At 35.2% G+C, this 24,504-nt stretch overlaps 1 protein-coding gene and 2 non-coding genes across 3 annotated transcripts; 2 read left to right on the top strand and 1 right to left on the bottom strand.

Moving 5' to 3' along the window:
- The first annotated feature begins 4,024 nt into the window (after positions 1 to 4,024).
- LOC112294749 (alpha-mannosidase I MNS4) lies at positions 4,025 to 11,369 on the top strand. The gene is made up of 17 exons (XM_024545530.3): positions 4,025 to 4,481; positions 5,615 to 5,734; positions 5,948 to 6,040; positions 6,172 to 6,258; positions 6,409 to 6,499; positions 6,624 to 6,679; positions 6,994 to 7,066; positions 7,348 to 7,457; positions 7,720 to 7,770; positions 8,092 to 8,180; positions 8,352 to 8,433; positions 8,618 to 8,731; positions 9,049 to 9,128; positions 9,317 to 9,452; positions 9,693 to 9,763; positions 10,061 to 10,358; positions 10,576 to 11,369. The coding sequence occupies exons 1-17, from the start codon at positions 4,305 to 4,307 to the stop codon at positions 10,720 to 10,722; spliced, it is 1,875 nt and encodes a 624-aa protein (XP_024401298.1). The 5' UTR covers positions 4,025 to 4,304; the 3' UTR covers positions 10,723 to 11,369.
- A 1,594-nt stretch (positions 11,370 to 12,963) lies between these two features.
- On the bottom strand, positions 12,964 to 13,036 carry TRNAR-CCU (transfer RNA arginine (anticodon CCU)). The gene has a single exon. It is a non-coding gene; the product is annotated as a tRNA-Arg (tRNA).
- A 5,440-nt stretch (positions 13,037 to 18,476) lies between these two features.
- Positions 18,477 to 18,549, top strand: TRNAR-CCU (transfer RNA arginine (anticodon CCU)). Its single transcript has one exon. It is a non-coding gene; the product is annotated as a tRNA-Arg (tRNA).
- Positions 18,550 to 24,504: the final 5,955 nt, after the last annotated feature.

The raw sequence follows: 24,504 nt of genomic DNA, 5'->3' as shown, positions 1-24,504 counted from the left end.
AGACTGAAATCTGTCGATAGATTGTTGCGGGGACGAGGCAAAATTTGTATGTTGGGGCTGATTTCTCAAACAGAACTTGGCCACTTTAGCCGCATTCTTCAAAGCCCCGGAAAATACAGACAATTTTTTGGATATGGAACACTGAATACTAGTCAACGAAGTGCAGAATGTGATATCCATAATCCCAACACGACTTAATTAAAGTCAAATAAAAATAAGGAAAAAAGAAGAAAACACTCTTGCAGCAAATGTGCAGAATCTGGGCTACGAATCAACATATTTCACGGTGTTCAATGCAATTTTTGCCCGCTCCATTTGTGCGAGCTTTACATTCTTTTGTGGCCATCAAAATCTGTTCCTCTTCATCCGATTCAGAATGATAACCGGCCAAGATCTAGGGCCACATGGGTGCATGATATATCTGAAACCCTAATCGGCAAGCTGGAGATATTCTCTTTGCTCCTTTCTCTCAAAGTAATCGTTTTATAATAATATTAATGTTATTGAAGAGTTCTTCGATATCTATCCACTGATGCCACATTGTGTATGTGTATATATATATATATATATATATATATATAAATTTATATTTGAGTTGGAAGTTTCATTTGATATTATTACACTTTTATTGAATTAAATACTGCTGTGTAAAATATAAATTTGGTGTGTTGATTAAAGTTGATTATGGACATGGTGTTTTTGCTAACGTTACATTGTGATATATATATTTTTTTCATAGTTGTAAGAGAAAAAAAATAATAAATACATAAAAATAACTCCTAATCTACACATTTGATTTATATTTGAAGTCATTTATGTTCTTTGGAGTTATGAAGTTATACATATGACATTTATTTTTATTTTTATTTTATTTTTGTTAAAGCTTCAAAAGAATTACAACAAATATTGTCATTAATTTAAAAGAAATTAAGACTTCAATTCCTTCTAAACATCAAGTATAGTATTGATACTTTATTTAGTCATGACCAAATTACATTTAGTAGTATTATTAATTTATTGAGCTTAATTCTCATTACAATAACTAAGCTATGTAGCAAATTTAAGTTTTGATGCAAAAGAACCACTTTGATATATAAATCTTATTTCAACATTGCATAATTGTTTCTTTTTCTTATGTTGTAAATTATTAATAAAATTCTTTTGTATTTTTAAATTTTCACAAATATTCACAAATATTATTATTTAAATAATAATATTTATTAAATTATAAATATAAATGGTAAGGTGTATATATATATATATAAAATAAATGATAAGGTGTATATATATATATATAAAATAAATGATAAGGTGTATATATATATATATATATATATATAAAAATATAAAATAATATATAATATTATAATAAGACTATTGCTAAAGAATATTTAAATATTTTTATTAACTTAGGTATACTAAATATCTATAGAATTATGTCATCTTCTTTGTAGAAACAACTTTTAAAATAAACAATCAAATTCTAGGTTGTTCCACAAGTAAACTATACCTCAAATTTGTTGAATAGTATTTGCTACAAATATTCATTAATAATTTGAATGAATGTAGTTGGTTGGTCTTTTGAGTTATTAAAAATGTTACACATCTAATAAAAAGACTATATAGTACTTTGGTCATTTCTAAAGTTTTAATAATTATTTTCAAACAATACACTTGAAATTCTAAGTAGTATATTACCTACTTCTAATAACATCACTAAGCATTGATGCTTCTTTCTATAGTTATGGTATAAAAAAATAATACAAATTTCTATTAAATTGAATAAAACATGTCTTTCTTAAGAATCTTTATTTTGATTTTGTTGTTATTGTAAATATTATAACAATCTAAATAAATAATTTAGTAATTTTATAAATGATGGTTCTTAATATAAAGTCTTAGATTGTTGAATTTTTATTCTACTAAAGCAAATTCTATAAGAAAGTTATAAGATTGTATATGTATATATAAACTAATGAGTTTTTGAACTTTTTTTTTTGTTTCTTTATACTATCTTCTTATTGTTGTCAAAGATTGGTATTTAGTTTGGATAGATGTATTTAATAAAAGAAAAAATAAATAACAATAAAAAATAATATATTTTATAAATTCTTTCATATTTTCTATTCATAATTATTAATATTATATGTAAGCTAATATACAAAATACTCTAATTTAAATTGGCACCACCTTGAATCCAAGATTTCTTTTATCTCAAACTGTTCAAAAGATATAGTTTTACTTTTAGAAATTTCCTAGATATTTTTGAAATAAATTTAATAATATATAATACCTCAAAGAATTAAAGATTATTATCTCTTAATCAAGATAAGTTCAAAATAATAAAATTAGTTGCATATTTAACAAATAGAAACATTTTTATATTTCATAACTATCTACAACTACTTCTATTAGTGGGATTTTATAAGCAATATCTTTAAAAGATGAATATTTTATATTTATGACTTCTATATATATATATATATATATATATATATATATACTAAAATCTTAGACTAAAAATATCTAGCAGTATCAATTAAACCTTTCATTAAGAAAAAAAATCTAATAAATAATAAAAAATAGAGTAAATATTGTATGCTTTTTAGGTCCTAAATAAACTTGTATTATTAAACTTGACGAAGGTTTATATGAAAATATATTAGCTTTACAAGATAATGTTGCATAAAAAGTTAGCTACATAATTTTTATTGCAATTAGATGTATTTTATTCGACTTTATTTGATTTATTTTGTATAATTTATATTAAAATGGTAATTTTTTTACTTCTATTTTTGTTTTTAAAATTTATAGTTATTGCTAAAAAATATAAATAATATCAAATACAAATTTTTTACAAATTACATCTTTTCTTTTTACATATAAATATAAAAAATTCCAAAAATGCATCCAAGTTACCTAATTTAGATTTTTTTGCTCCAAAATATTTTTAACTAAGATGAAATTGATTTACTATGTAATGTTTTAGTATATTATAGATGAGATGCTTCAGCCATCTAACCTAATGATTTGAGCTCAATAATAAATTTTATATGATTGATAACTCTACAAAACTTGGACATTTTTATTATGCAATAATAAGAAAAGAAATCCCAATTATTTAACAAATATCACCATATTTTTATAATGATTAGCAATAAATAAACCACTTCAAGTATAACAATTATTAAAGAATATCTTCCCAACTTTGTATCTTTATGTTTTTTGACTTCAAATTTAGTTGTAATTGTATATGAGGTCAGTGCATTGCAAATATAAGTTGTAACATTTGTTCATATATTCATATTTTTAATAAGAAGAAAAATAAAGTCATTTGAAAAATATAAAGTTTTAAATTGTCTACATTTTATTGCAATAATCAATTGTGATTCTTAAATTAGGATTATAATACAAAGTATTTGTTGACCTAGTTAAAGATGGCTTTGATCTTGTTTATATATATACTAAATTGGGACCATATAGAAGCATTCTAAACACCACAAAAATTATAGGAGAAGTTTCTAACTTGTAAGTTATTAAAAGGAAAGACATGGCCATTTCTTATTACAACATCCATTCAAGCAAAAGAATTCATGGCATGATTTGAGGACGTGGTTGTTTTCATGGGACAAAGGAGATCCACACATGGAAAGAAAACCACACTTCAGTATTACAGAAATAGCAAGTCTCACGAATTAGTGTGAACTTTCAACGCTACGATGGCTGCACATGTCATCCGCCACTCATCCGACCATCCATCATCCATCCACACACAGTTCCGGCCATCAAAGGGATCGCCACGTCACGATCCGGACAGCACAGAGAGGCTCGTCACGTGGCATAAGTCGTCCTTCTGGACAACGAAGTACAACGTACGTCAGATGTGGCGACGCTGACCCTCAAGAACGAGACGATATACTGATTCTCGCCGACGGAGACCAGAACGGGATTCCTTCTCGTCTCCCTGGCGGACGATGTCGCGACCCAGCCGTGCTTAACAGAGTGGCTGGCTGGCTCTGTTGCTGAAGAAGCTGATGCTGCTGCTGGCGGATTGTGGATGTGGGTGCATGCTCGGCGATTCATCACAGATGTGAGCGCAACCCCAGTCACTATTCACCCACAGCCAAAGATTCCTGAAATTTTCTGTGAAGGAGCGGTGATGAGGTGGAGAGATTGAAGCGGGGCACCATGTCGGGGACGTGTTGTAGGCCATGTTGCAACTTCGGGAAGCGTTGTGAGATTTTCCCAATGGTTAGTCACTTATCTGCTTAAAGCGTTTTTCATGCCGTGCCAGTGCTCCGCCGATGATGGTGAAGCATCGTCGCCGAATGGGCGGTGTGTCGCCGGCGACATGGCTGCTGCTCTCGCTCCCCGCTCTCCTCTGCTTTGCGGGCTTGCCGTTCATGCTCAGCTCGCCCGCCATCTCGCTTGCTACAGCTGCCTCTGTTTCCGCCCGCGAAGCCGCCGATCTGCGCGATGAGGTGGGTCACCGTTCTTGTTGGGTGGTGGATGTGGATTGAGTCAGTCTAGAGCGGGTGAAGGGGTTTTGGAAGTTTCTGCGTTTTGAGTGTTTGGTGAAGGTTTCCTGAGCGCGTATTGCCAAATTTTCTTCTGTTGATGGGTTGAACAATCGCGGTTTTTTATATGGTATTGAGTCTCCTCTTGTGATTGGATTTTATGTTAATGTTGGGGGTTTATGTTTCTCACTCTCATAGTTGCGGCAGGTTTGACCTAGTTGGTGAGTGAGCTTCCGCTGGATGCAAGATTATGTGTGTACCTTTTGTGTCTCAATCCAAGAGGTGTTGTTGCCTGAGTTGCTCGTGCAATGAATTGCATCCATTGCGATTCCAATATGTTTTATAGTAATTTAGTCGCGGACTAATGATTAGCTTTTCTTTTCCTCTAAGAATCCCGTCTATTTCTTCAGGGTCTCTCCTTTCGCAATAGTCAAGCTGTTTAGCGTAATTAGAATCAACAACCTAACCTGGATTTGTACATGCTGGCTTTCCGATTTAAGGTATCAAGTTTATTTGGCAACACGAGGATTCACATTAATCTAAGGGAATTCTGTTGGTGGAGGAATGTAATCAACACATTCAATTACACTTCCATACTGCAATTTTGTATAGAAATTTTATTTTGCCTACATCTATTCTTACTGAAAGCATTGAGTTTTGTGTTGTGTGAGTTACGCTTTGGTCATCGTTCTGGGGCCAATATTTCTAGTACTGTAGAAACCAAGTGGCATCAAAATTTGAAATCTTTCCGGAGTGTCAAGCGCAACAAGTTTTGGATAGATTGTGACCAATTTCTTGGTAGTAATTTAGAAATACTGTGCGAGGATTTAATGTTTGATGGCAAGCATGGGTCTTTTTTCTTTAAATTAGATTGGCTTAGAAACACTGACGATGAAAAGGTTTTAGGGTTCACAGTTTGGTAAGTTGCTTGTGAGGAGGCTAGAGGTGAAAGTTTGTAGATTTTGGTTAGAGTGCTGTACGAAGTCTGCAACTATTTTTGTGATTGGGATATCTACATCACAATCGCGGCTCATTGCGTCTGATTTACAGGCTCTGAATAGTCCTGTCTCTCATGATGAAAGATTGCGTTTATTCAGGTCAAGGATATGTTTTACCATGGGTTCGACAATTATATGGAATATGCATTTCCTCTGGATGAACTAAGACCTATGAGCTGCACTGGTGAAGACTCGCTCGGTGGTTACTCTCTGACGCTTGTAAGCTTCCTAGCTGGTATCTTGAACTTTTATCTGGAGATCATTTGCCTCTGCATTACGGTGGCACGAGAAGACACTGACAAATCATTTGAGTCGTCATGAAATCCTCCATTTAGATCAACCTGGATAACAGGGACTATCCCGCTAAGTCAATGTAGAAACGGTTTTACATTGAGGCAAGTGAATTGATTTTGTGCTCATTTGGACTGTCAGGTTGATTCATTGGATATGCTTGCTTTGTTGGGTGATCGCGCACGGTTTAGCAAGGGAGTCAACTGGCTCGGAAAAAATCTAAGCTTTGACAAGGTAATTGAAGCGGTTAATTTTTTGCTCTTGGGTAGCTGCTCTCTCAGAGAGGTCTTGCTGCAATACTATGATTTGGATGTTCTGCGTTTTCTAAGTCAATTTTTCATCAGACTTGGTTGCCATGATTGCAGAACAAAACGGTATCTGTATTTGAGACAACCATTCGTATGCTTGGCGGTCTTCTATCTGCTCATTTAATCGCTTCAGATGCTTCTACGGTACGTAGTTCATGTCTACAAAATAATAGTCACGCTTTTCCCATACTTTCATAGTCTGAGATTAAGCTTGTTTGCGAGGGAAACGAAGTCAAACCGCAACTCAACACTTGAATCTTCAAGTAATACGCCTGATGTGCATCTGTATCGCAGGGCATGCAAGTAGATCTTTACGATAATGAGTTACTGCGTTTAGCGGAGGATCTTGGGCGGCGAATGTTACCTGCATTTGACACACCTACAGGTTCTATTGTCACGAGTGCGCAGACTTTATATAATACTGGTATATTTTTGCTTAGGGTTTACTATGATGAAACTTTTTGTGCTTTATTTTTATCTGGTTTTAACCCCTCTGTGGGATGTTTCAGGTATTCCGTTTGGATCTGTCAATCTAGCGCTCGGGGTCAGCGATGATGAGAGTCAGGCAAGGCGAGCCTCTCCTAGAGCTACACTCCTTAGTCTAGGGTGTGCCTCTTAATCCCTTGCTTTCTTATGTCAAATTAAGAACAGGAGATTAATTGTTGGTCTTCGTATATCAAGCTATGGGGAACGTCTTCGTAATATTTTTTTTTTTGTTAAATCCTCCTGCTGTAATATTCAGCAGTTGTGGCTTTTGTGTCTTGCATTGATGTGTCTTTTACATGTCCACCAGTAAGCATTTGTTGCGAAGGCCAAGCTGATGAGATGCTAGAGTTTTATAGTCCTTTTAATTGAGGAACTGGTTGTCAAGGTGTGCAGGTGTCCTCAACCGCCGGCGGTGGAACTTTGACTTTGGAATTTGGAGTGCTCAGTCGGTTGACAGGTGACCCTGGTAAGAAAGAAGTTGCATCGTCGTTTTTGTATTTTGTTTTTTGGTTCTGGTAAATTTACTATCCTAACTGTGTCAGAACATACGAAGATACAACTTTCTTCCAACATTTTTACGATTGGTTGCAATGCCCGCTGCTTATCACAGTTAACATTTAATATTTTAAAAATCATGTTTATGTACTTTTATACAACTCGAAAGTATTGACTTGAAATCATTGAAAGTGTACTCATGTTTGGATGTCGAGGCTTTACTTACAAATTTTGGCTGTGTGGGGGCGACAGAATTTGAAAAGGTCACGAAGCGAGCAGTTTTAGGGTTATGGGCACAACGGTCACGATTGGGACTTGTTGGAGGTCACATCAATGTATTTACAAGCGAGTGGACACACAAAGTACACTTCTTTTCCTGTGTGTAGGCTACTGGATGTTTGAAAATATGCCATGGGGGAAATGACTGGATAAAAATAGTGCAAAATGTGTTCCTTGGGGATGTCAAGAAACTATTGTAATTGTTTGACTCATTGACCCAAATTTGAAGGTTTCGGTATTCCTCATTAGGATTGAAGCTAGTGATTCATGTGTTTGCTCTGCTGTTTAGCAAGAACACTGCAGATGCTAAATTGCAATATTACTCATGCGGGGTATGTGCTATAGGATGCAGGCATTGGTACCAGCATTGATTCGTTCTATGAGTACCTACTCAAGGTCAGTTTCCCCTTGTTGTCATGTTCCCGTATTTGTGTTTATGTTATGATAACTACGTTTGCCAATCCATTGAAGTTCGCCAAAGTGTTCAATTTGGATCAAACAACCTTCTGCTAAGAAATATTCGCTCATTAAATGTAATACTTGGTAATCGTATTTGTGCATGGAGGTAATTGTTTATCAGTATATCGGATCATTGTTAATTATTGGAAGGCATGAAATTACTTAAATAATATTTATAGGACTTGGTGATTTTAAGTAACTGAGAGGGTCTCTTCCGAGTTATGTACCTGGTGTTGATTTGTTAACCTTTTTGTGTAGGCATATTTGCTATTGGGGGATGAAGAGTACTTATATATGTTCAAAGAGGCTTATAAATCTGTCATGCGTCATCTTCACAATGATCCCTGGTATGCAAAATTGGTCCTTGATGTATTACTTTCTCAACTTGTCATGCAAGACATGCAGGCTAATTTGTGAATAAACTTGATTGCGCAATTTGCATTTACTGCAATTCATTTGGTCAACGCCTGCGCCAAGTATATGTATTTTTAATTTTAGGTTCGGTTGTTTTATTCTAGGTACTTGGAGGTGAACATGAACTCGGGTGTTGTTGTGTGGCCTTTGTTTAATAGTCTTCAAGCATTTTGGCCGGGCTTACAGGTATGGACCGTTGATTATGTTTCGAACTTTATTTTGTAATGTCGAAAATGTTTCCCTTATGTTTTAATCTATTCGTCAAACTATTTGCTCTAAGAGTTCAATCGGTTAGCATGTGCTAGACCCTGGGAGTGCATGAACACCACATATTTCTGTGAAGTTCATATGTTCCTTGCATGTGAAACAGGTCTTGGCAGGTGATGTTGAGCCTGCAGTTCGTACTCACAAGGCTTTTTTCGCTGTATGGAAGCGTTACGGATTCACACCTGAGGGCTTTAATTTGGCTACATCCAGTGTGCAAGTAAGAGTAATCGTCATTCGATAGAATAACACAGCGTCATTTTCTAAGATCAACTTGTCAACATGATCTCCTTTCACTGTTCTATTTTTTAAAGTTTTTAAGACGGCTCGGCTGTGGGCTGCCTCTTGGTACATGGAAGTTTGCATCTGGTTTTGATTAGTCTTGCAAAATTGGAAGGCCTTGTCTACCTTTCTCTTGTCCCAGCTTATTATTGGGTGACGTTGCACTAATGCTGGAAGTTATCCTCTTGTTTTCAAATTTTATTAAGATTGATCTTGTTATATGCAGAACTCTGATGGGAGTAATATGTTTTGCAGCCAGGTCAAAGGAGTTACCCGTTGCGCCCAGAGCTTGTAGAGAGCACTTACATGCTTTACAAAGCCACTCGAAATCCTATGTATGTGTTTCTTTTAGGCTTTATTTGTTTTAGCTTTTGAAACTTTATTTATTTATTCTTCTGCTTTGATGTTTTGTGCTACTCTTTCGTGCTTCTTTACTCGTGATTGATTTCGATGCTCATTTGTAGGCTTTGTATGCATAGTATGATTGAAGTAGTTAGTTAATTGTTTTGAATCATTGTTGTAGGTACTTGGACGTCGGACGGGACGTAGTGGCAAGCTTGCAAAGGTCGGCAAAGTGTCGCTGTGGCTATTGTCATATAGCAGATGTGGAGTCACATGAACAGGATGATCATATGGAGAGCTTCTTCTTAGCTGAAACTGTAGGTGATCCTTCCCTTCACAGTCTTCATATTATCATTGTATTTGTAATAGATAGCTCATTTTATGATTTTTTTTAGTCTTCCATTTTTATCTTTCTGTACTGCATTTATGCTTTTTGTATTGCTGCAAATATTTGTTTGGCATTGAATCCTTCATTTATTAGAGTCAGAATGCTTCATGATAGAAATCCTGGTATTTGTTCAAACTCACTTTTCCATCCTAATCGTGGTGGTTTACAGGTGAAATATCTTTGGCTGCTTTTTGATTTGGGTGCTGGTGGGGACAATTTGGTAGAGAAAGGCCCTTACCCGTAAGTACTCGAACCTGTTTCTTTTTCATGCATTTCATATTGTAAGTATTCGTTCAAAGGATCACAGGCTTCATCCTTGGAGTCTTATTGTCAGTGGGCCTTGTTTCGATTTTGTTGCTTCCTGTGCCCTTATTTATGATTATATCTCATTTGTGTTCGATACTTTGTAATCGGTAGCTGGTAGTATTGCTTGTGTTTGTGGAGCATAAATAAGAGTCCACCTAGACAACCAAGATTTACACTGTAAGTGATATCTGAGGGGTGTCGTTGCTTCTTCATCTATGTGAAATTTTGCAGGTATATTTTCAACACAGAAGGTCATTTTCTGCCGATGTCTCCAGAGATATCACTACCAGCTGAGCACTGCACTTATGCAGGCAGCTTTTGCAGAGAACGAGTTGTTGGAAGACTTGCAGCTGTTAAGAAAAACCTGAAGAAAGAGCTTCTTAGTAACAGACAGGAAGAAGAAGACAGTACCGGTCACTGCAAAGACAGCAACTTGAATGGTCAAACTTGCTTCGACTTACATAATGATAGTGAGGAGCCTGGGATCGGGGACAACGATTGGACTGCTTCATTAAGAAGCCCTCTGAAAGTATGTGTTGATTATTCATATCTGTATAACGTTTGCGCCGCAGCTCTGGTCCCATCCAGCTAAAACTGTCGTTGATATTTAGGCCTTGAATTTGTCCAAATAATCTGATATGACGAGTACGCTCTAGTTGTGTCGGGGGAATCAACTGTGTTGCTGGGTAGAACTAGCTGGAGTGACATACAAATGGCTGTTAATCATTCATTTTATTCTGCTACAGGGTATGTGTCCGAGACTGAATCATTGGAGACAAGTCGGTTTTGATCCTGGATCACAGCCTAGAGCAACTCCGCGCGCCAAGCCTGGTCCTATTGAGCGTGAAGACAGTTATTCCCCAAGAAAGGAAGCCATCTTCGATGAAGGATGAGGTGAAACCTGTGAAAATTACTATTTCAACCAATGAAAGAAGGTAACAAAGTTCCTTGGAGGAGCGAATCAAGGATCGCCGAGCAGGATCAAATGACGGGAATGTTGTGATGGTCATGCAACAATCCAATTCACTAGTGGCAACGCAGGTGAATTGAATTCCAGAGGGAAAGAGAGGCAGCATGCAGATGTTTCGGATAGTATCAGGACGAAAAAGATGCACAATTATCGGGCAAATGATGCGCTATTGCTGCATTGTTAAGCGCTCTGGTTGGTGTGTATGTTGCAGCTGCAAGAAAACAAGAATGTGGCGCCTGCCTAATTCTCTGGCCACAATCGGCCAGTATTGGAGGCATTGCGTTATTTGTACCAATGTCGGTTGCGTCGCAGATTCTCCTTTTTGCTGTCGCCTTGACTTATCATTTAATTTATTCACTCTGAGTCCTCTCAATGAGTTCCATATTTAACAAGGGTTCTGTTTACTTGTGGAGCAACCAGTTGTAAGGTAGAGTAGTTTTGTGTCTGGGGAGAGAGTTCATATACTCAACACGATATAGATAGTTGTGAAGTGTAGCAGTTGAGAATAGGTTATGAGAGATCACACCCAGACAAACGACGTGTTGGGAATAAAGTTAACTGCTTAAAGAATTACTTCGAAGCTGAATTAAGGCGGTTTGAGGAGAAATGCCCAACGTAGTAACTGGCATGGGCTGCAGACGTCGATGTCGTCAATGCAACGATCAACTTTTCACAATATAAATTGATTATTTCAGTGAATGATCATAAAATATTCCAAGTGTAATTATACTAAGCGCAGAGTAGACATGCCTGCTGTGGACTGGACACAATCAATCGGACACTCGATTGATGTTGATACGAACTAATTTTTTTTCACTTTTCCTTTTTTCATGGTCTACATCCTCTGTGCAGCACTTTCATCGGCTGTGAACGCTAACTTTTCATGCAACAATGAATACCCAACCATCGTGGGATTCTGTCATGCCTATCCTAGGTGAAATAAAATACCTTTGAGAAGAGCCTCGGACCATGGCGTGAAACTGGGTCAATCCAAGACTTATTGCTGAAGCTGGAATCAACACCGAACGTATAAAGCAAACTTGTGTTCCATAATAGTCTTGAAATAAATTCTTATTTAAATATATACTTTAACGGCTTTTGCCTTTCTAGGTCTATATTTATCAGGTTTTACAGATTGTGTAGACGTGGATAAAATGAAAGTTTTATCTATTTAGACAAGATTGTTAGTATGAAAGTGATTATCTTAATACACTTTTTGATCACTTCTTCTTCCATACACCTATCCATTCTCACTTCCTCCATACTATACAACTGCTCAATATGATTTCTTGAATCTTTGAATATTATGATGCAAGTAGCATCAAATAGATCATCTAATCAAAATCACATTTGATACATCTTTTTGTGAACATTTAAAAGCTACATGTACAATTAAACATGATGCATCATATTGTAATAAATGTTTTTCCATAGGCTTGACCTTTCTTCCCTAGAAATGCACAAGCCAAGCCTCTTGTAATACTTTCTCAAGTAAATGGCATAAAACCATTTAAAACACTTTTGTATCAAAAAGATCACAAGTTCAAAGAACATTCCATTTATGTCAAATAAAACTCAACATAAACAACCATCATCTTGTACTCAAAGCTTTTAGGACAAAAAAGTCTTCTTATAAGTCCTTCCAAACAAGAAACAACCTGTGCTACAAATTAAACACAATTACTTAAAAATCTCTCACTGTTAATATTGTCTAGTCCTTCAATAAGTTGTTTAATAGGTGCTAAATGTGTAGGTTTGATACATGGAGGTTGGTGCTCCATTGGTAGGTTGGGGGACTTGATGAAATGTTTGGGTGTTGGGTTGAATTGAAGGGGTTGTCTTTGTTGCAAAGGGGATTGAAGATTGGGTGTAGTGAAGATGAGAGAGATGCAATGCATAGAAAGCCCCCAGTTTAGTTTAGTTGGTAAGCGGATGTGGTTTTAAGCAAAGGAGTTGTGGTAGGTGAGAGGCAAAGGTGCACATTGCAGTGGTGGGGGGTACTGTTGACCCCTGTTGTATTGCTTGCTGGCGCGAGTGGCAAAGAGAGAGTGAGATAGAGGGGGGAAACGGGATGTGTGCCCGAACATAGACGAGGGGGAAGAGCGTGAGCGAAAATAGAGAAGCATAGAGCTGATTGTGTGATCCAAAGGGCCATACCGGTACTCGCGCCAGATAGGGGTCGAACCTACGACTTTCTGCTTAGGAAACAGACGCTCTATCCACTGAGCTACAGGCGCTGCACAATCATCGAATATCGCAGTAAATTGCGAGTTCGGTCTTTGTGTGATGCGACTGTTTGAGATTGACATCATAACCAATTACACCAACCAGACTTCGACCATCCCAGTCACCTCCTCAGCTCACCGGCTACGCCCGCGCCGCGTCCTCTGTCGAATCTACCTCCTCCCCCCTCCCCCCGCGCCTGCAGCTTGCCCACACCCCTTAACTTACTCCGCACATGAACCCTCTGCGTTCCATCACCCTTCCCTTGCCCCTCCCCTGCCTTCACGGACAGAACCTGGACCTGCCCCACCATCTCACCCGCTCCTAAACCAAAACCCAGCAGCAGCCATCCACCCTGGTTTCGCTTCCATGCTCCCACTTCAACGTTGCCAGCCGAGTTGCGTGCAACAACCCATCCATCCGATCCAACACCCGCCCCACTGCCTGCCAAACGGTCCCTAGAACCGCCTCTCTCTTCTTCTCCCCTCCCCTTCTCCGCTCCGCCTGCTGCTGCCTCCTCCTCCTCCCCCCATGGACAGGGTTGTTGTGCACTAGGAATCACCCCAGACGGTCCAACATAAGGTCCTCCTTTAACAATATGCTATCCAATTTAAGCACTAGAAAAGCAACCAAAAACGCGCACTTTGAAAAATAGTCCCAAATCACAAGAAATTATAAACAAAACAATTGTGTGGTGAGCTTGCTGCATATTGTTGTTAGTCTTTTGATCTTGATTGTTGCTACCAATTGCAATGCAGTGCAATGATTTTGTTCTCCTCACTAGTAGATCTTCTACATACATGTCCACATGCTTTTCTTGTTGTATGTATTTTTCCAAGAATTACTTATATAATTAGGTAGAAATAATTAAATGTAGATTAATTCCATAATATCCTTAAAAGATGGTTCCTAAAAGCTTTGTAGACATGGTTTTTTCTTTACATGTGTTTATAATTCATTAATATGTTAGAAACTTGGTCAATAAATTAACCATGTGCCATATATATTAGTAGCTTGTTGAATAAGTTAACTATGTGGTGTATATATAGAAAACTTATCTTGTAAATTAAGACATGTATTTAATAAAGTCAACATGTGTTGGAGGTTCTATAGAACATTGCCATGTAGTTTTTAGTTAGATAATACATACATAGAGGCAAAAAGGAAGCCTTCTTCACTCTTATCAACATCTTTCTAATCTTTAGTCTTGTTTCAAGACTTTCTAGTCTTTTTATCTTTGGCAATAGTCATTCTTGTTTAATATATTACCATCTTTGAATAATTTTGTAGTCTTTTTGAGTGACACAAGTATGTATTAAAGTTTTCTTTCTTTGAGATTCATATCATTGACAGTTTGACAAGAATTCTAATTTATTGATCTTGTCTTGTTTTAGAAGTGAATAGATTACCTTACTTCTATTGTTGAGTTTTGGAAATTAGTGGCTACTTACCTTTAAACAAACAATTTAGTTTTCTAACACTGATTTTTTTTCTTAAAGAAATTAGATTATCTCTCTTTGTAGAAATTTTCATTTGATATTAGAGGATGTAGATTATTCTCCTCTAATTTAACTTTTTGAATTTATTTAAATTATTTATGAAAAGAAAGATCATAGATGATACTTTCAATGGAAGTGAGAATAGATTTTCAACTATTATAGGTCTTTACGAGCTTGTCAATACTCTAAGAGTAGAAATCTCTCGTATTACTAACTTGAATTATAGAGGAATTATTTCTATGTCCTTGGAAGAAATCAACAATGAAGTTCAAAGTCTACGCCAAGAAATTGTGCAATTAAAAGAAGCAAGCAAATTAAGTTTATAATTGAATCCAAGGAGTCTTGCTACGACAAGTATAAGGGAGGCAAAGATAAGTATGCCAAAAAAGTTTAATAGAACATGGTCAAAATTGTGAAGGTATTTATATCAAATAAAGTTCTATTTGAGATTGCATCCTTCTCAATACCATTATGGATTTACTTAAGTTGGATTCATTGGAGCACTTCTCTCTAAAAGTGATTTTTTTAGCTTGCACTTTTGATAGAAAAAGATTTACAACTACTTTATGATTTGAATTCTCTCTTAAAAGTGTTTGCAGCTACATTTGGAGAAAGTAATCAAGAAAAGATAGCAAAGATTAAGCTCATGTTGCTACAACAAGGATCATATTTAGCTACCACATATATTGTAAAATTCCAAAATCTTGCTTGCTATGTGTATTAGAATGACATAGCCTTTATCAATCAATTTTAATATGAGCTAAAAGAAAATGTCAAAGATTTATTATTGAAAATACCAAGAATAGATTCATTGAAGTAATTTATTGCTTAAGCTATTGCATACAAAAATTGACTATTTGAAAGATATCAAGAACAAAGATTTGATTAGAAAAGTACAACTCAAGTCATAATAATGCCTTCTAATATTTTAGAAACTTATTCGTCTGGACCAAAGTCTATGCAAATTGACAGAGTTTGTTTTAAATCTTTTATCTAATAAGAAAAGATTTATTATTATCAAGAAGATTTATGCCAAAAAGATTTATTGTGGAGAATCCAAGTATACTACTTAACATTATGCAAAGAAACTACGCAATTACAAAGTTGGGAGCATAGTTGCCAAAAAGGACAAGATGTCAAAAAACAAGTTTTTTCAAGTACAATAGAAACTATATAGTTGAAAACTTATATAACACATAGTAAATATTTTATTCTCTTCTTAGATTTTTACTTTGTTTTATAATAGAAATTTTCTTAGGACTAAAAAATCATAAAGTCTTAGCCTTGTTAGATTCAAGTGCCTCGGCTTATTTTATAAACAAAGACTTTGTCAAAAAAAAGATATATATTTAATTAAGAAAATAAAACCTATGCATGCAAAAATAACAGATAGTCATTTGTTGTCTCTTAGACATGTTATACATAAAATTATTCTTTTAAATATAATAACTAATGGTCATAATAATTCAATAATATCTAACATGATTAGATCTTCTTTTAATCCAATTATTTTAGGATTATCGTAACTAAAAAAATACAACTCTCAAATAGACTAGATTTCTTGTAATTTTGATTTTTTCCATTGTTTAATCCAAAATTTTACTAGGTAAGTAGAAACCTATAAGATCAATACATCCAAACCATTATTTATAGGTGTAAGACCTTTTGTGCATGTTACAAAAAAAGAGTCAACTTTTGTTAAATATGCCACACCTATTGTTGATGGAAAAAATATTTCAAGTGGCATCTCAAGATAATATGAAGATTATCAAGATGTTTTTGAAAAAAAAAAATGTAAATATTCTTCCAAAGCATAGTGCTTATGATTATTTCATTGATCTTCAAGAAAGAGCTCAACCACCATTTAGAGCAATCTATAGCTTATCACAAAATAAATTAGCTGTGCACAAGGAATATATTAATGAGAATTTGGCTAAAAATTTCATATGCCATTCTAAATCTCCAGCTAGGACTCTTATCTTATTTATGAAGAAAAAAGACGGATCTTTGTGGATGTATGTGGACTATTGAGGACTCAACAAGAACACCATCAAGAACAGATAATCTCTACCTTTGATTTCAAGACTTCTTGATCAATTAAATCAAGCAAAGATCTATATAAAAATAGATCTATAAGGAGCATATCACCTAATATGTATTAAAAAATGAGATAAATAGAAGATTATATTTCAAACCAGGTATCAATAGTTCAAATATAATGTCATGTATTTTAGACTCACAAATGCACCAACTACTTTTTAACATCTGATAAATGATATTTTTGTGAATTTCTTAATGATTTTGTTGTCTATTATTTAGACTACATTCTAATCTATTCTAAAAATATAAAAGAGCATGGAGTTTATATTTGACATATATTATAAAAACTAAGAAATACAAGATTATATGTAAATTTTAAAAAGTGTATATTTCATAGAACTCAAGTTGACTTCTTAGGATACATTATTTTAAAGGACCACCTTATGATCATATGAAGGTTCAAACTATTTTGAATTGGAACATTTTAAAAATAGTTAGAAAACTCAACAATAGAAGTAAGGTAATCTATTCACTTCTAAAACAAGACAAGATCAATAAATTAGAATTCTTGTCAAACTGTCAATGATATGAATCTCAAAGAAAGAAAACTTTAATACATACTTGTGTCACTCAAAAAGACTACAAAATTATTCAAAGATGGTAATATATTAAACAAGAATGACTATTGCCAAAGATAAAAAGACTAGAAAGTCTTGAAACAAGACTAAAGATTAGAAAGATGTTGATAAGAGTGAAGAAGGCTTCCTTTTTGCCTCTATGTATGTATTATCTAACTAAAAACTACATGGCAATGTTCTATAGAACCTCCAACACATGTTGACTTTATTAAATACATGTCTTAATTTACAAGATAAGTTTTCTATATATACACCACATAGTTAACTTATTCAACAAGCTACTAATATATATGGCACATGGTTAATTTATTGACCAAGTTTCTAACATATTAATGAATTATAAACACATGTAAAGAAAAAACCATGTCTACAAAGCTTTTAGGAACCATCTTTTAAGGATATTATGGAATTAATCTACATTTAATTATTTCTACCTAATTATATAAGTAATTCTTGGAAAAATACATACAACAAGAAAAGCATGTGGACATGTATGTAGAAGATCTACTAGTGAGGAGAACAAAATCATTGCACTGCATTGCAATTGGTAGCAACAATCAAGATCAAAAGACTAACAACAATATGCAGCAAGCTCACCACACAATTGTTTTGTTTATAATTTCTTGTGATTTGGGACTATTTTTCAAAGTGCGCGTTTTTGGTTGCTTTTCTAGTGCTTAAATTGGATAGCATATTGTTAAAGGAGGACCTTATGTTGGACCGTCTGGGGTGATTCCTAGTGCACAACAACCCTGTCCATGGGGGGAGGAGGAGGAGGCAGCAGCAGGCGGAGCGGAGAAGGGGAGGGGAGAAGAAGAGAGAGGCGGTTCTAGGGACCGTTTGGCAGGCAGTGGGGCGGGTGTTGGATCGGATGGATGGGTTGTTGCACGCAACTCGGCTGGCAACGTTGAAGTGGGAGCATGGAAGCGAAACCAGGGTGGATGGCTGCTGCTGGGTTTTGGTTTAGGAGCGGGTGAGATGGTGGGGCAGGTCCAGGTTCTGTCCGTGAAGGCAGGGGAGGGGCAAGGGAAGGGTGATGGAACGCAGAGGGTTCATGTGCGGAGTAAGTTAAGGGGTGTGGGCAAGCTGCAGGCGCGGGGGGAGGGGGGAGGAGGTAGATTCGACAGAGGACGCGGCGCGGGCGTAGCCGGTGAGCTGAGGAGGTGACTGGGATGGTCGAAGTCTGGTTGGTGTAATTGGTTATGATGTCAATCTCAAACAGTCGCATCACACAAAGACCGAACTCGCAATTTACTGCGATATTCGATGATTGTGCAGCGCCTGTAGCTCAGTGGATAGAGCGTCTGTTTCCTAAGCAGAAAGTCGTAGGTTCGACCCCTATCTGGCGCGAGTACCGGTATGGCCCTTTGGATCACACAATCAGCTCTATGCTTCTCTATTTTCGCTCACGCTCTTCCCCCTCGTCTATGTTCGGGCACACATCCCGTTTCCCCCCTCTATCTCACTCTCTCTTTGCCACTCGCGCCAGCAAGCAATACAACAGGGGTCAACAGTACCCCCCACCACTGCAATGTGCACCTTTGCCTCTCACCTACCACAACTCCTTTGCTTAAAACCACATCCGCTTACCAACTAAACTAAACTGGGGGCTTTCTATGCATTGCATCTCTCTCATCTTCACTACACCCAATCTTCAATCCCCTTTGCAACAAAGACAACCCCTTCAATTCAACCCAACACCCAAACATTTCATCAAGTCCCCCAACCTACCAATGGAGCACCAACCTCCATGTATCAAACCTACACATTTAGCACCTATTAAACAACTTATTGAAGGACTAGACAATATTAACAGTGAGAGATTTTTAAGTAATTGTGTTTAATTTGTAGCACAGGTTGTTTCTTGTTTGGAAGGACTTATAAGAAGACTTTTTTGTCCTAAAAGCTTTGAGTACAAGATGATGGTTGTTTATGTTGAGTTTTATTTGACATAAATGGAATGTTCTTTGAACTTGTGATCTTTTTGATACAAAAGTGTTTTAAATGGTTTTATGCCATTTACTTGAGAAAGTATTACAAGAGGCTTGGCTTGTGCATTTCTAGGGAAGAAAGGTCAAGCCTATGGAAAAACATTTATTACAATATGATGCATCATGTTTAATTGTACATGTAGCTTTTAAATGTTCACAAAAAGATGTATCAAATGTGATTTTGATTAGATGATCTATTTGATGCTACTTGCATCATAATATTCAAAGATTCAAGAAATCATATTGAGCAGTTGTATAGTATGGAGGAAGTGAGAATGGATAGGTGTATGGAAGAAGAAGTGATCAAAAAGTGTATTAAGATAATCACTTCTATGTTTTTAATGTTTTATCATAAATAATATTTTTTTATTCATATTATGTTTTTTTTATTTCTATCTAGATAAGATATAAAAGAACAAGTAAAATTATAAAAAATTCTTTGTAGAAAATATTAAAATCTTTACTTATATAAAAGAATTTTTAATAAATATTTAAAAACTAATTAAAGAAGGTTGTCTTAGTAATATTGATCTTAAAATTTATATATATATATATATATATATATATAATAACTTAATAAAAAAATATTATATCCACGTTAATATACTCTATATAACTTAATATATATAGATCTTAAAAGATAAAAGCCATTTATATATATAATAAAAAATTAATTTATTTTAAAATATTTTTTTATTACACATATCTAATAAATATATATATATATATATATATATATATAAACTTAATATTATAGCTTATTTTATCAAATTAGGTAAATATTAATAATTTTATTAATAAAAAAATCTTTATTACTTGATTAAATTTAAATAATAGATTTATTTGAATGTTAAGTATAATATTTTAAGGTTACTGAAAGGAGTTTTGCTACCTCTGTTGATTTATTGTAAGGATTTTATAGTAAATCTTTAAAAGTTATCATTTAACAAAAAAAAAACAAAAAAACAAAAAAAACAAATTGTGCAATTTTTGTATATTGGTCCTTTGAAAGACAATGCTTCACATATTTTTGAATTGAAACATAACTAGTCTATCTCAAGTGTCGAAGATCCTTCTAATCTACTACAACATAAAACCTCATTTCTAGTTAGAACAAACTGGATCAAAACAATACTGAACAGAACTAAACAGAATGGGACAAAGAAGGCAAAAGAGGAAAAATAGAAATAAAATAAACCAAAATAAATAGGAAGATGCAAAACCAAACTATACTAAGAGAGAAGGTTCAAAGCCATATCTAAGTAAATACCCCAAAAGGCCTTGGCTAGTCCTATATATACTTTGTTCTACCACCCTCGACTTTCTAGAATGTTCCTTGGTACTGGATCCCACTTAGATAATCTCTTTAAATTTCTTGTTGAAGGTTCTATGGTAGGCCCCATCTAAATAACCATTCTAAATTCTTCCTAGAATGTTCCATAGTGGGTCCTATCTGGTCTACTAATCTAATCCTAATTCTAGAAACTTCCATGGTTTGAACTATCTATCCATATATAAATATCTTATCTATATCCTATTACAAGAATTGTATCTAAGCCAAAAGCTAGGACAAACTTACTTCTAGAATGGACAATTAGAAGGACAAATTTTGGAAGAAAAAAAAAATACATACATATCTTCATTAAATTCAAAGGCTTTTGGCAATAGATCATCTTAAATTTTAATTTTTTTTACAACCTCAAGGTAAAAGAGACTTAAATATAGCTTGTAGGCCTAAATATGGAAGAGATGAAAGTTGCATGAATACAAACTAGGAGCTTGAAAGTAAATAGGAATATAAAAAAATATATTAATTATCTCACTATGAAATATTTCTTTGCAATGTAGTTAATATTGCAAGAAATTGATTTCTTAAACAATATAGAATTGATATATAGAGATTTATAGGGCATTCTAATTTTTTAGAAAAATAAATATTTGTTTATTAAAAAGAGAGTTTTTTGCAAAATCTATTCTTTATGTTTCAAGCAAGCATTGTGCCATGTGTACAATCATATGTTCTTAAAGTTTTATAATTAGATAAACTTCTATTGAGTGGTTTTAATTTTTAGATTGAATTTGGAGTCTTGTCAACTAAAATGCAAGCTAAATTTATTTGGAATTAGACAAATTTTGTTCTTTAGTTAGATATCTTAGATTTTTTTTTTTATTTCTTAAGAATAAAATTTTAAAAAACAAAAACAAAAAAAAAAACTAATTTTTATTTATGATGTCATCAAAAATGTCCAAAACAATATGTTTGTTTTTTTATTCTTATCTTTGAGTAATTCATGAGCAAACCAATGCCTTTTGATATAGTGGTAAAACTTGGAGTGACTTATAGAATTGGAATAGAATCCAATCAATTATATAGCTATCATTATTGAATGTCAGGATTATGAACATTTTTTTGTTTCACGAAAACAAACTTGTGTTTTTTGTTGCATCAGGTAGGCACCATTTGTATCAAAATATATATATATATATTACATCAAAATACCTTAAAATATTTCATGCCCTTAAACCAATCCATAGACCTTACCCTAAACTGCCCTTGCACAAATCCAATATCAACCATTTTTCTAAAAGAATTTATTCCAAGTCCAAGTCTATCAATAATCGGCAAACTTTACAAGGATGAAGTTGATGGTTTAATGTGTTTTACGGGTGATTTGGCAAAGTCTATGTGTTGGTTTAGGGGTCAAATGAAAAAACTGCTTTGTTTCTCCATTAAAAAAAAAAATCCAGAAAAAAAACCTGACGAGAAAATGTTTAACGTATTCACACTTTATATGTAAATGCGATTCGTGTGGAGTCTTATCCTTTGCAATTCTTCCCCCGGTGGGACATGAACTAGTGACTTCAACTGAGCCAGGGGGTAGATCCCATTTGCCACAGCCCCTTTTGTTTGTTGTGCACACAAAGGTTTCTATACGCAATATTCGGGTCCGCTTTTATGGACAAAAGCTAAGCCGGCGTGATAGTGTGAGGAACTGGAGTGTCAATCGGGGGGCATGCCTCGTTTCCGCTTTGCACCTGGCGGCATTTTCAGAAACACAAGCATATCCTTATTTTTACATCCTTCAATTCCGCAACGAATTCATATTCTGACATTAGCATGAGTGCTGCAAGTTGGCGATTCCCTGGACCGTGTGTGCAAACCCCTTTCCTTCGACGGATTCCAGCGAAGTTGCACATGAAACAAAATATACAGGAACCCATGCAACGTGTGGATTCATCTAGATTTCTTTTAGGCGTCCACCTACATGGAAGTGTTCCCTATCTTCTAATCTGCGTGATGGATGCACTGGCCAGCGCCCATATTTAGAGGTGTGCAATAGCAAATGAGGTTTGTAACCTCAGGGGCATTCTAATCTACTTGAACTATAATGGTAGATGAAGCCTGCATTGAAACTCCTACCAGGTCATGACCAATTCGTGATTGGATGTACAAATTATTTGTTTTCAAGTGTGTTTTGGAGATCCGACACTTGGCGCTCATAGACCCTACGAGGGTTTTCTGACATGTTTTAAGGGACATTGGAGAATTTTTGAAAACATCTACAAAGATGATTCCCATAAAGTTGGTAATTGTTCGCTGAAGCATCAAAACAAAGATGTCTTGGAGGGAATTTCCGCTTAACAAAGATGGATGAGACATTGACGTAGAATCTCACGCATAACTCATAATCACAGACTAGTGACCACACTTTGAAAGTTCATTTGAAAAGGATGCAAACAAAAAATAAAACTTTTTTAGAATTTTGTCTCACAACATCTGCGTATGCATGAAGTTGTGGGGTTATTCTTTGTGCTAAATGGGAGAAAACGAAAATAAATCCTTGGTATACACTCCATGTCGTGAATTAGGCAGCGATGACTTTTTATTTAAAGTTTTAGAAAACGATTACTGCAACCTGCTGCTTACATATCAGAAAATGACTTGGAAACTGTGTTGCAAGAGTTTATGCGGAAACAGACAACATTCCCTTCTCAGAATTTCCGAGTACAATAAGGTGCTTTCGATTCTTCTTTGTCTGAATGTGCTATTAAGTGGTGGGCACACGGGCGTGGGATGAAAAATCTTGGAAACCAATCAAAACCAGTTGACTTTTAAACCCGAAATCGGCATTTCTTCGTTTTTCGGTGGCCTTCAGCAGAACTATAAAAAATAAAATAAAATAAAATAAAAACTCTTGAGTATGTTCCACCTAGCACAGGGATCTCGGTCCTACAATGTTGCGCTCCTTAGAATAGATCACTCGCATGGTGCCAAAGAAAATTTTGAGTAGTGCATGAATTTTGCTATCAATTTCGCTGAAGATTGGTTGATATCTAGCACTTAGTATTGGAACGATTTATGTATATTTTTTTTTTTTGTAAATTTACTTGGAAGAAAGGATTACGACTTTCAGCCAATATTATGACAGCCATCGAAAAGGATACTATGCAAACGAATAGAGTGGGGAGCATGGGACCCCACATTCTTGAATCGAGTAGGATACCATCAAGCGAGAACAATTCTGATGCAGCTGGAGAGTTTACTTCAAAAGTATGCATAAAGTTCAATGCTGAATTTTTTATGGATCACCGGTGAAAAGCCGACAAGTTCATGCACAAAGCAGAGAATTCCGGAAGAAGAACGGGAAGAGATCTTCTCTATCGATGCATTTATTGCCATTTGTCGTTGCATCTTGCTACTAGGCTTCTGGATCTTGACAAAGTGCCGGCTTTGACGTCCTCGCTTTACGGCACTAAGTGTTCCTCCCTCGCTGCTCGCGAGCTTGCAAAAAGGCGTGAAAGATGGCACCTGGTGTCAATTAGTGTCAAAATTGCTGGCAGCTTTGCAGTGAGAATAGACTAATTCTGTTCATCTCATCGTGCAGTGCAAGTTTTTTGCACTTGAAGTCTTGGAGTATTTACTTGAAACACAGAGGTTATGCTTGTGTATGTGACAAAACTCGCTCAACTTTTCGTAAGATTTGTGATGTTTTAGCAGGCTGTCAGACAGATGCTATCTAGTTTGTTCAAGAGCTAATGTAAAGAAATATAGTTTTCTAGAATGTTAAGGTACTTGGTCAATTGTGTTCGACTCTCAAGATTTAACTGAAGTACCGGAGGTAGATCTGAACTGTGCACATTGAGGTTGAAACCAATAAATTATACTTCGAAGGCAGAGAGAGCAAGTTCAGATCTTATCTCATCACATGTGAAATGAAGGATATACCAATCTGAATAAATACCACACTCCCATTTGAAGCCATAATAAGTAGCGACGATATTTAACTTACAGTGGCAAGTGATATGTCTCGGC

This window comes from Physcomitrium patens, chromosome 17, assembly GCF_059467195.1.
Source record: "Physcomitrium patens ecotype Gransden chromosome 17, ASM5946719v1, whole genome shotgun sequence".
In the NCBI taxonomy this organism is placed as follows: Eukaryota; Viridiplantae; Streptophyta; class Bryopsida; order Funariales; family Funariaceae; genus Physcomitrium; species Physcomitrium patens.
The sequence above is the reverse complement of the archived record's forward strand: the minus strand, read 5'-3'. Positions and strand labels throughout refer to the sequence as shown.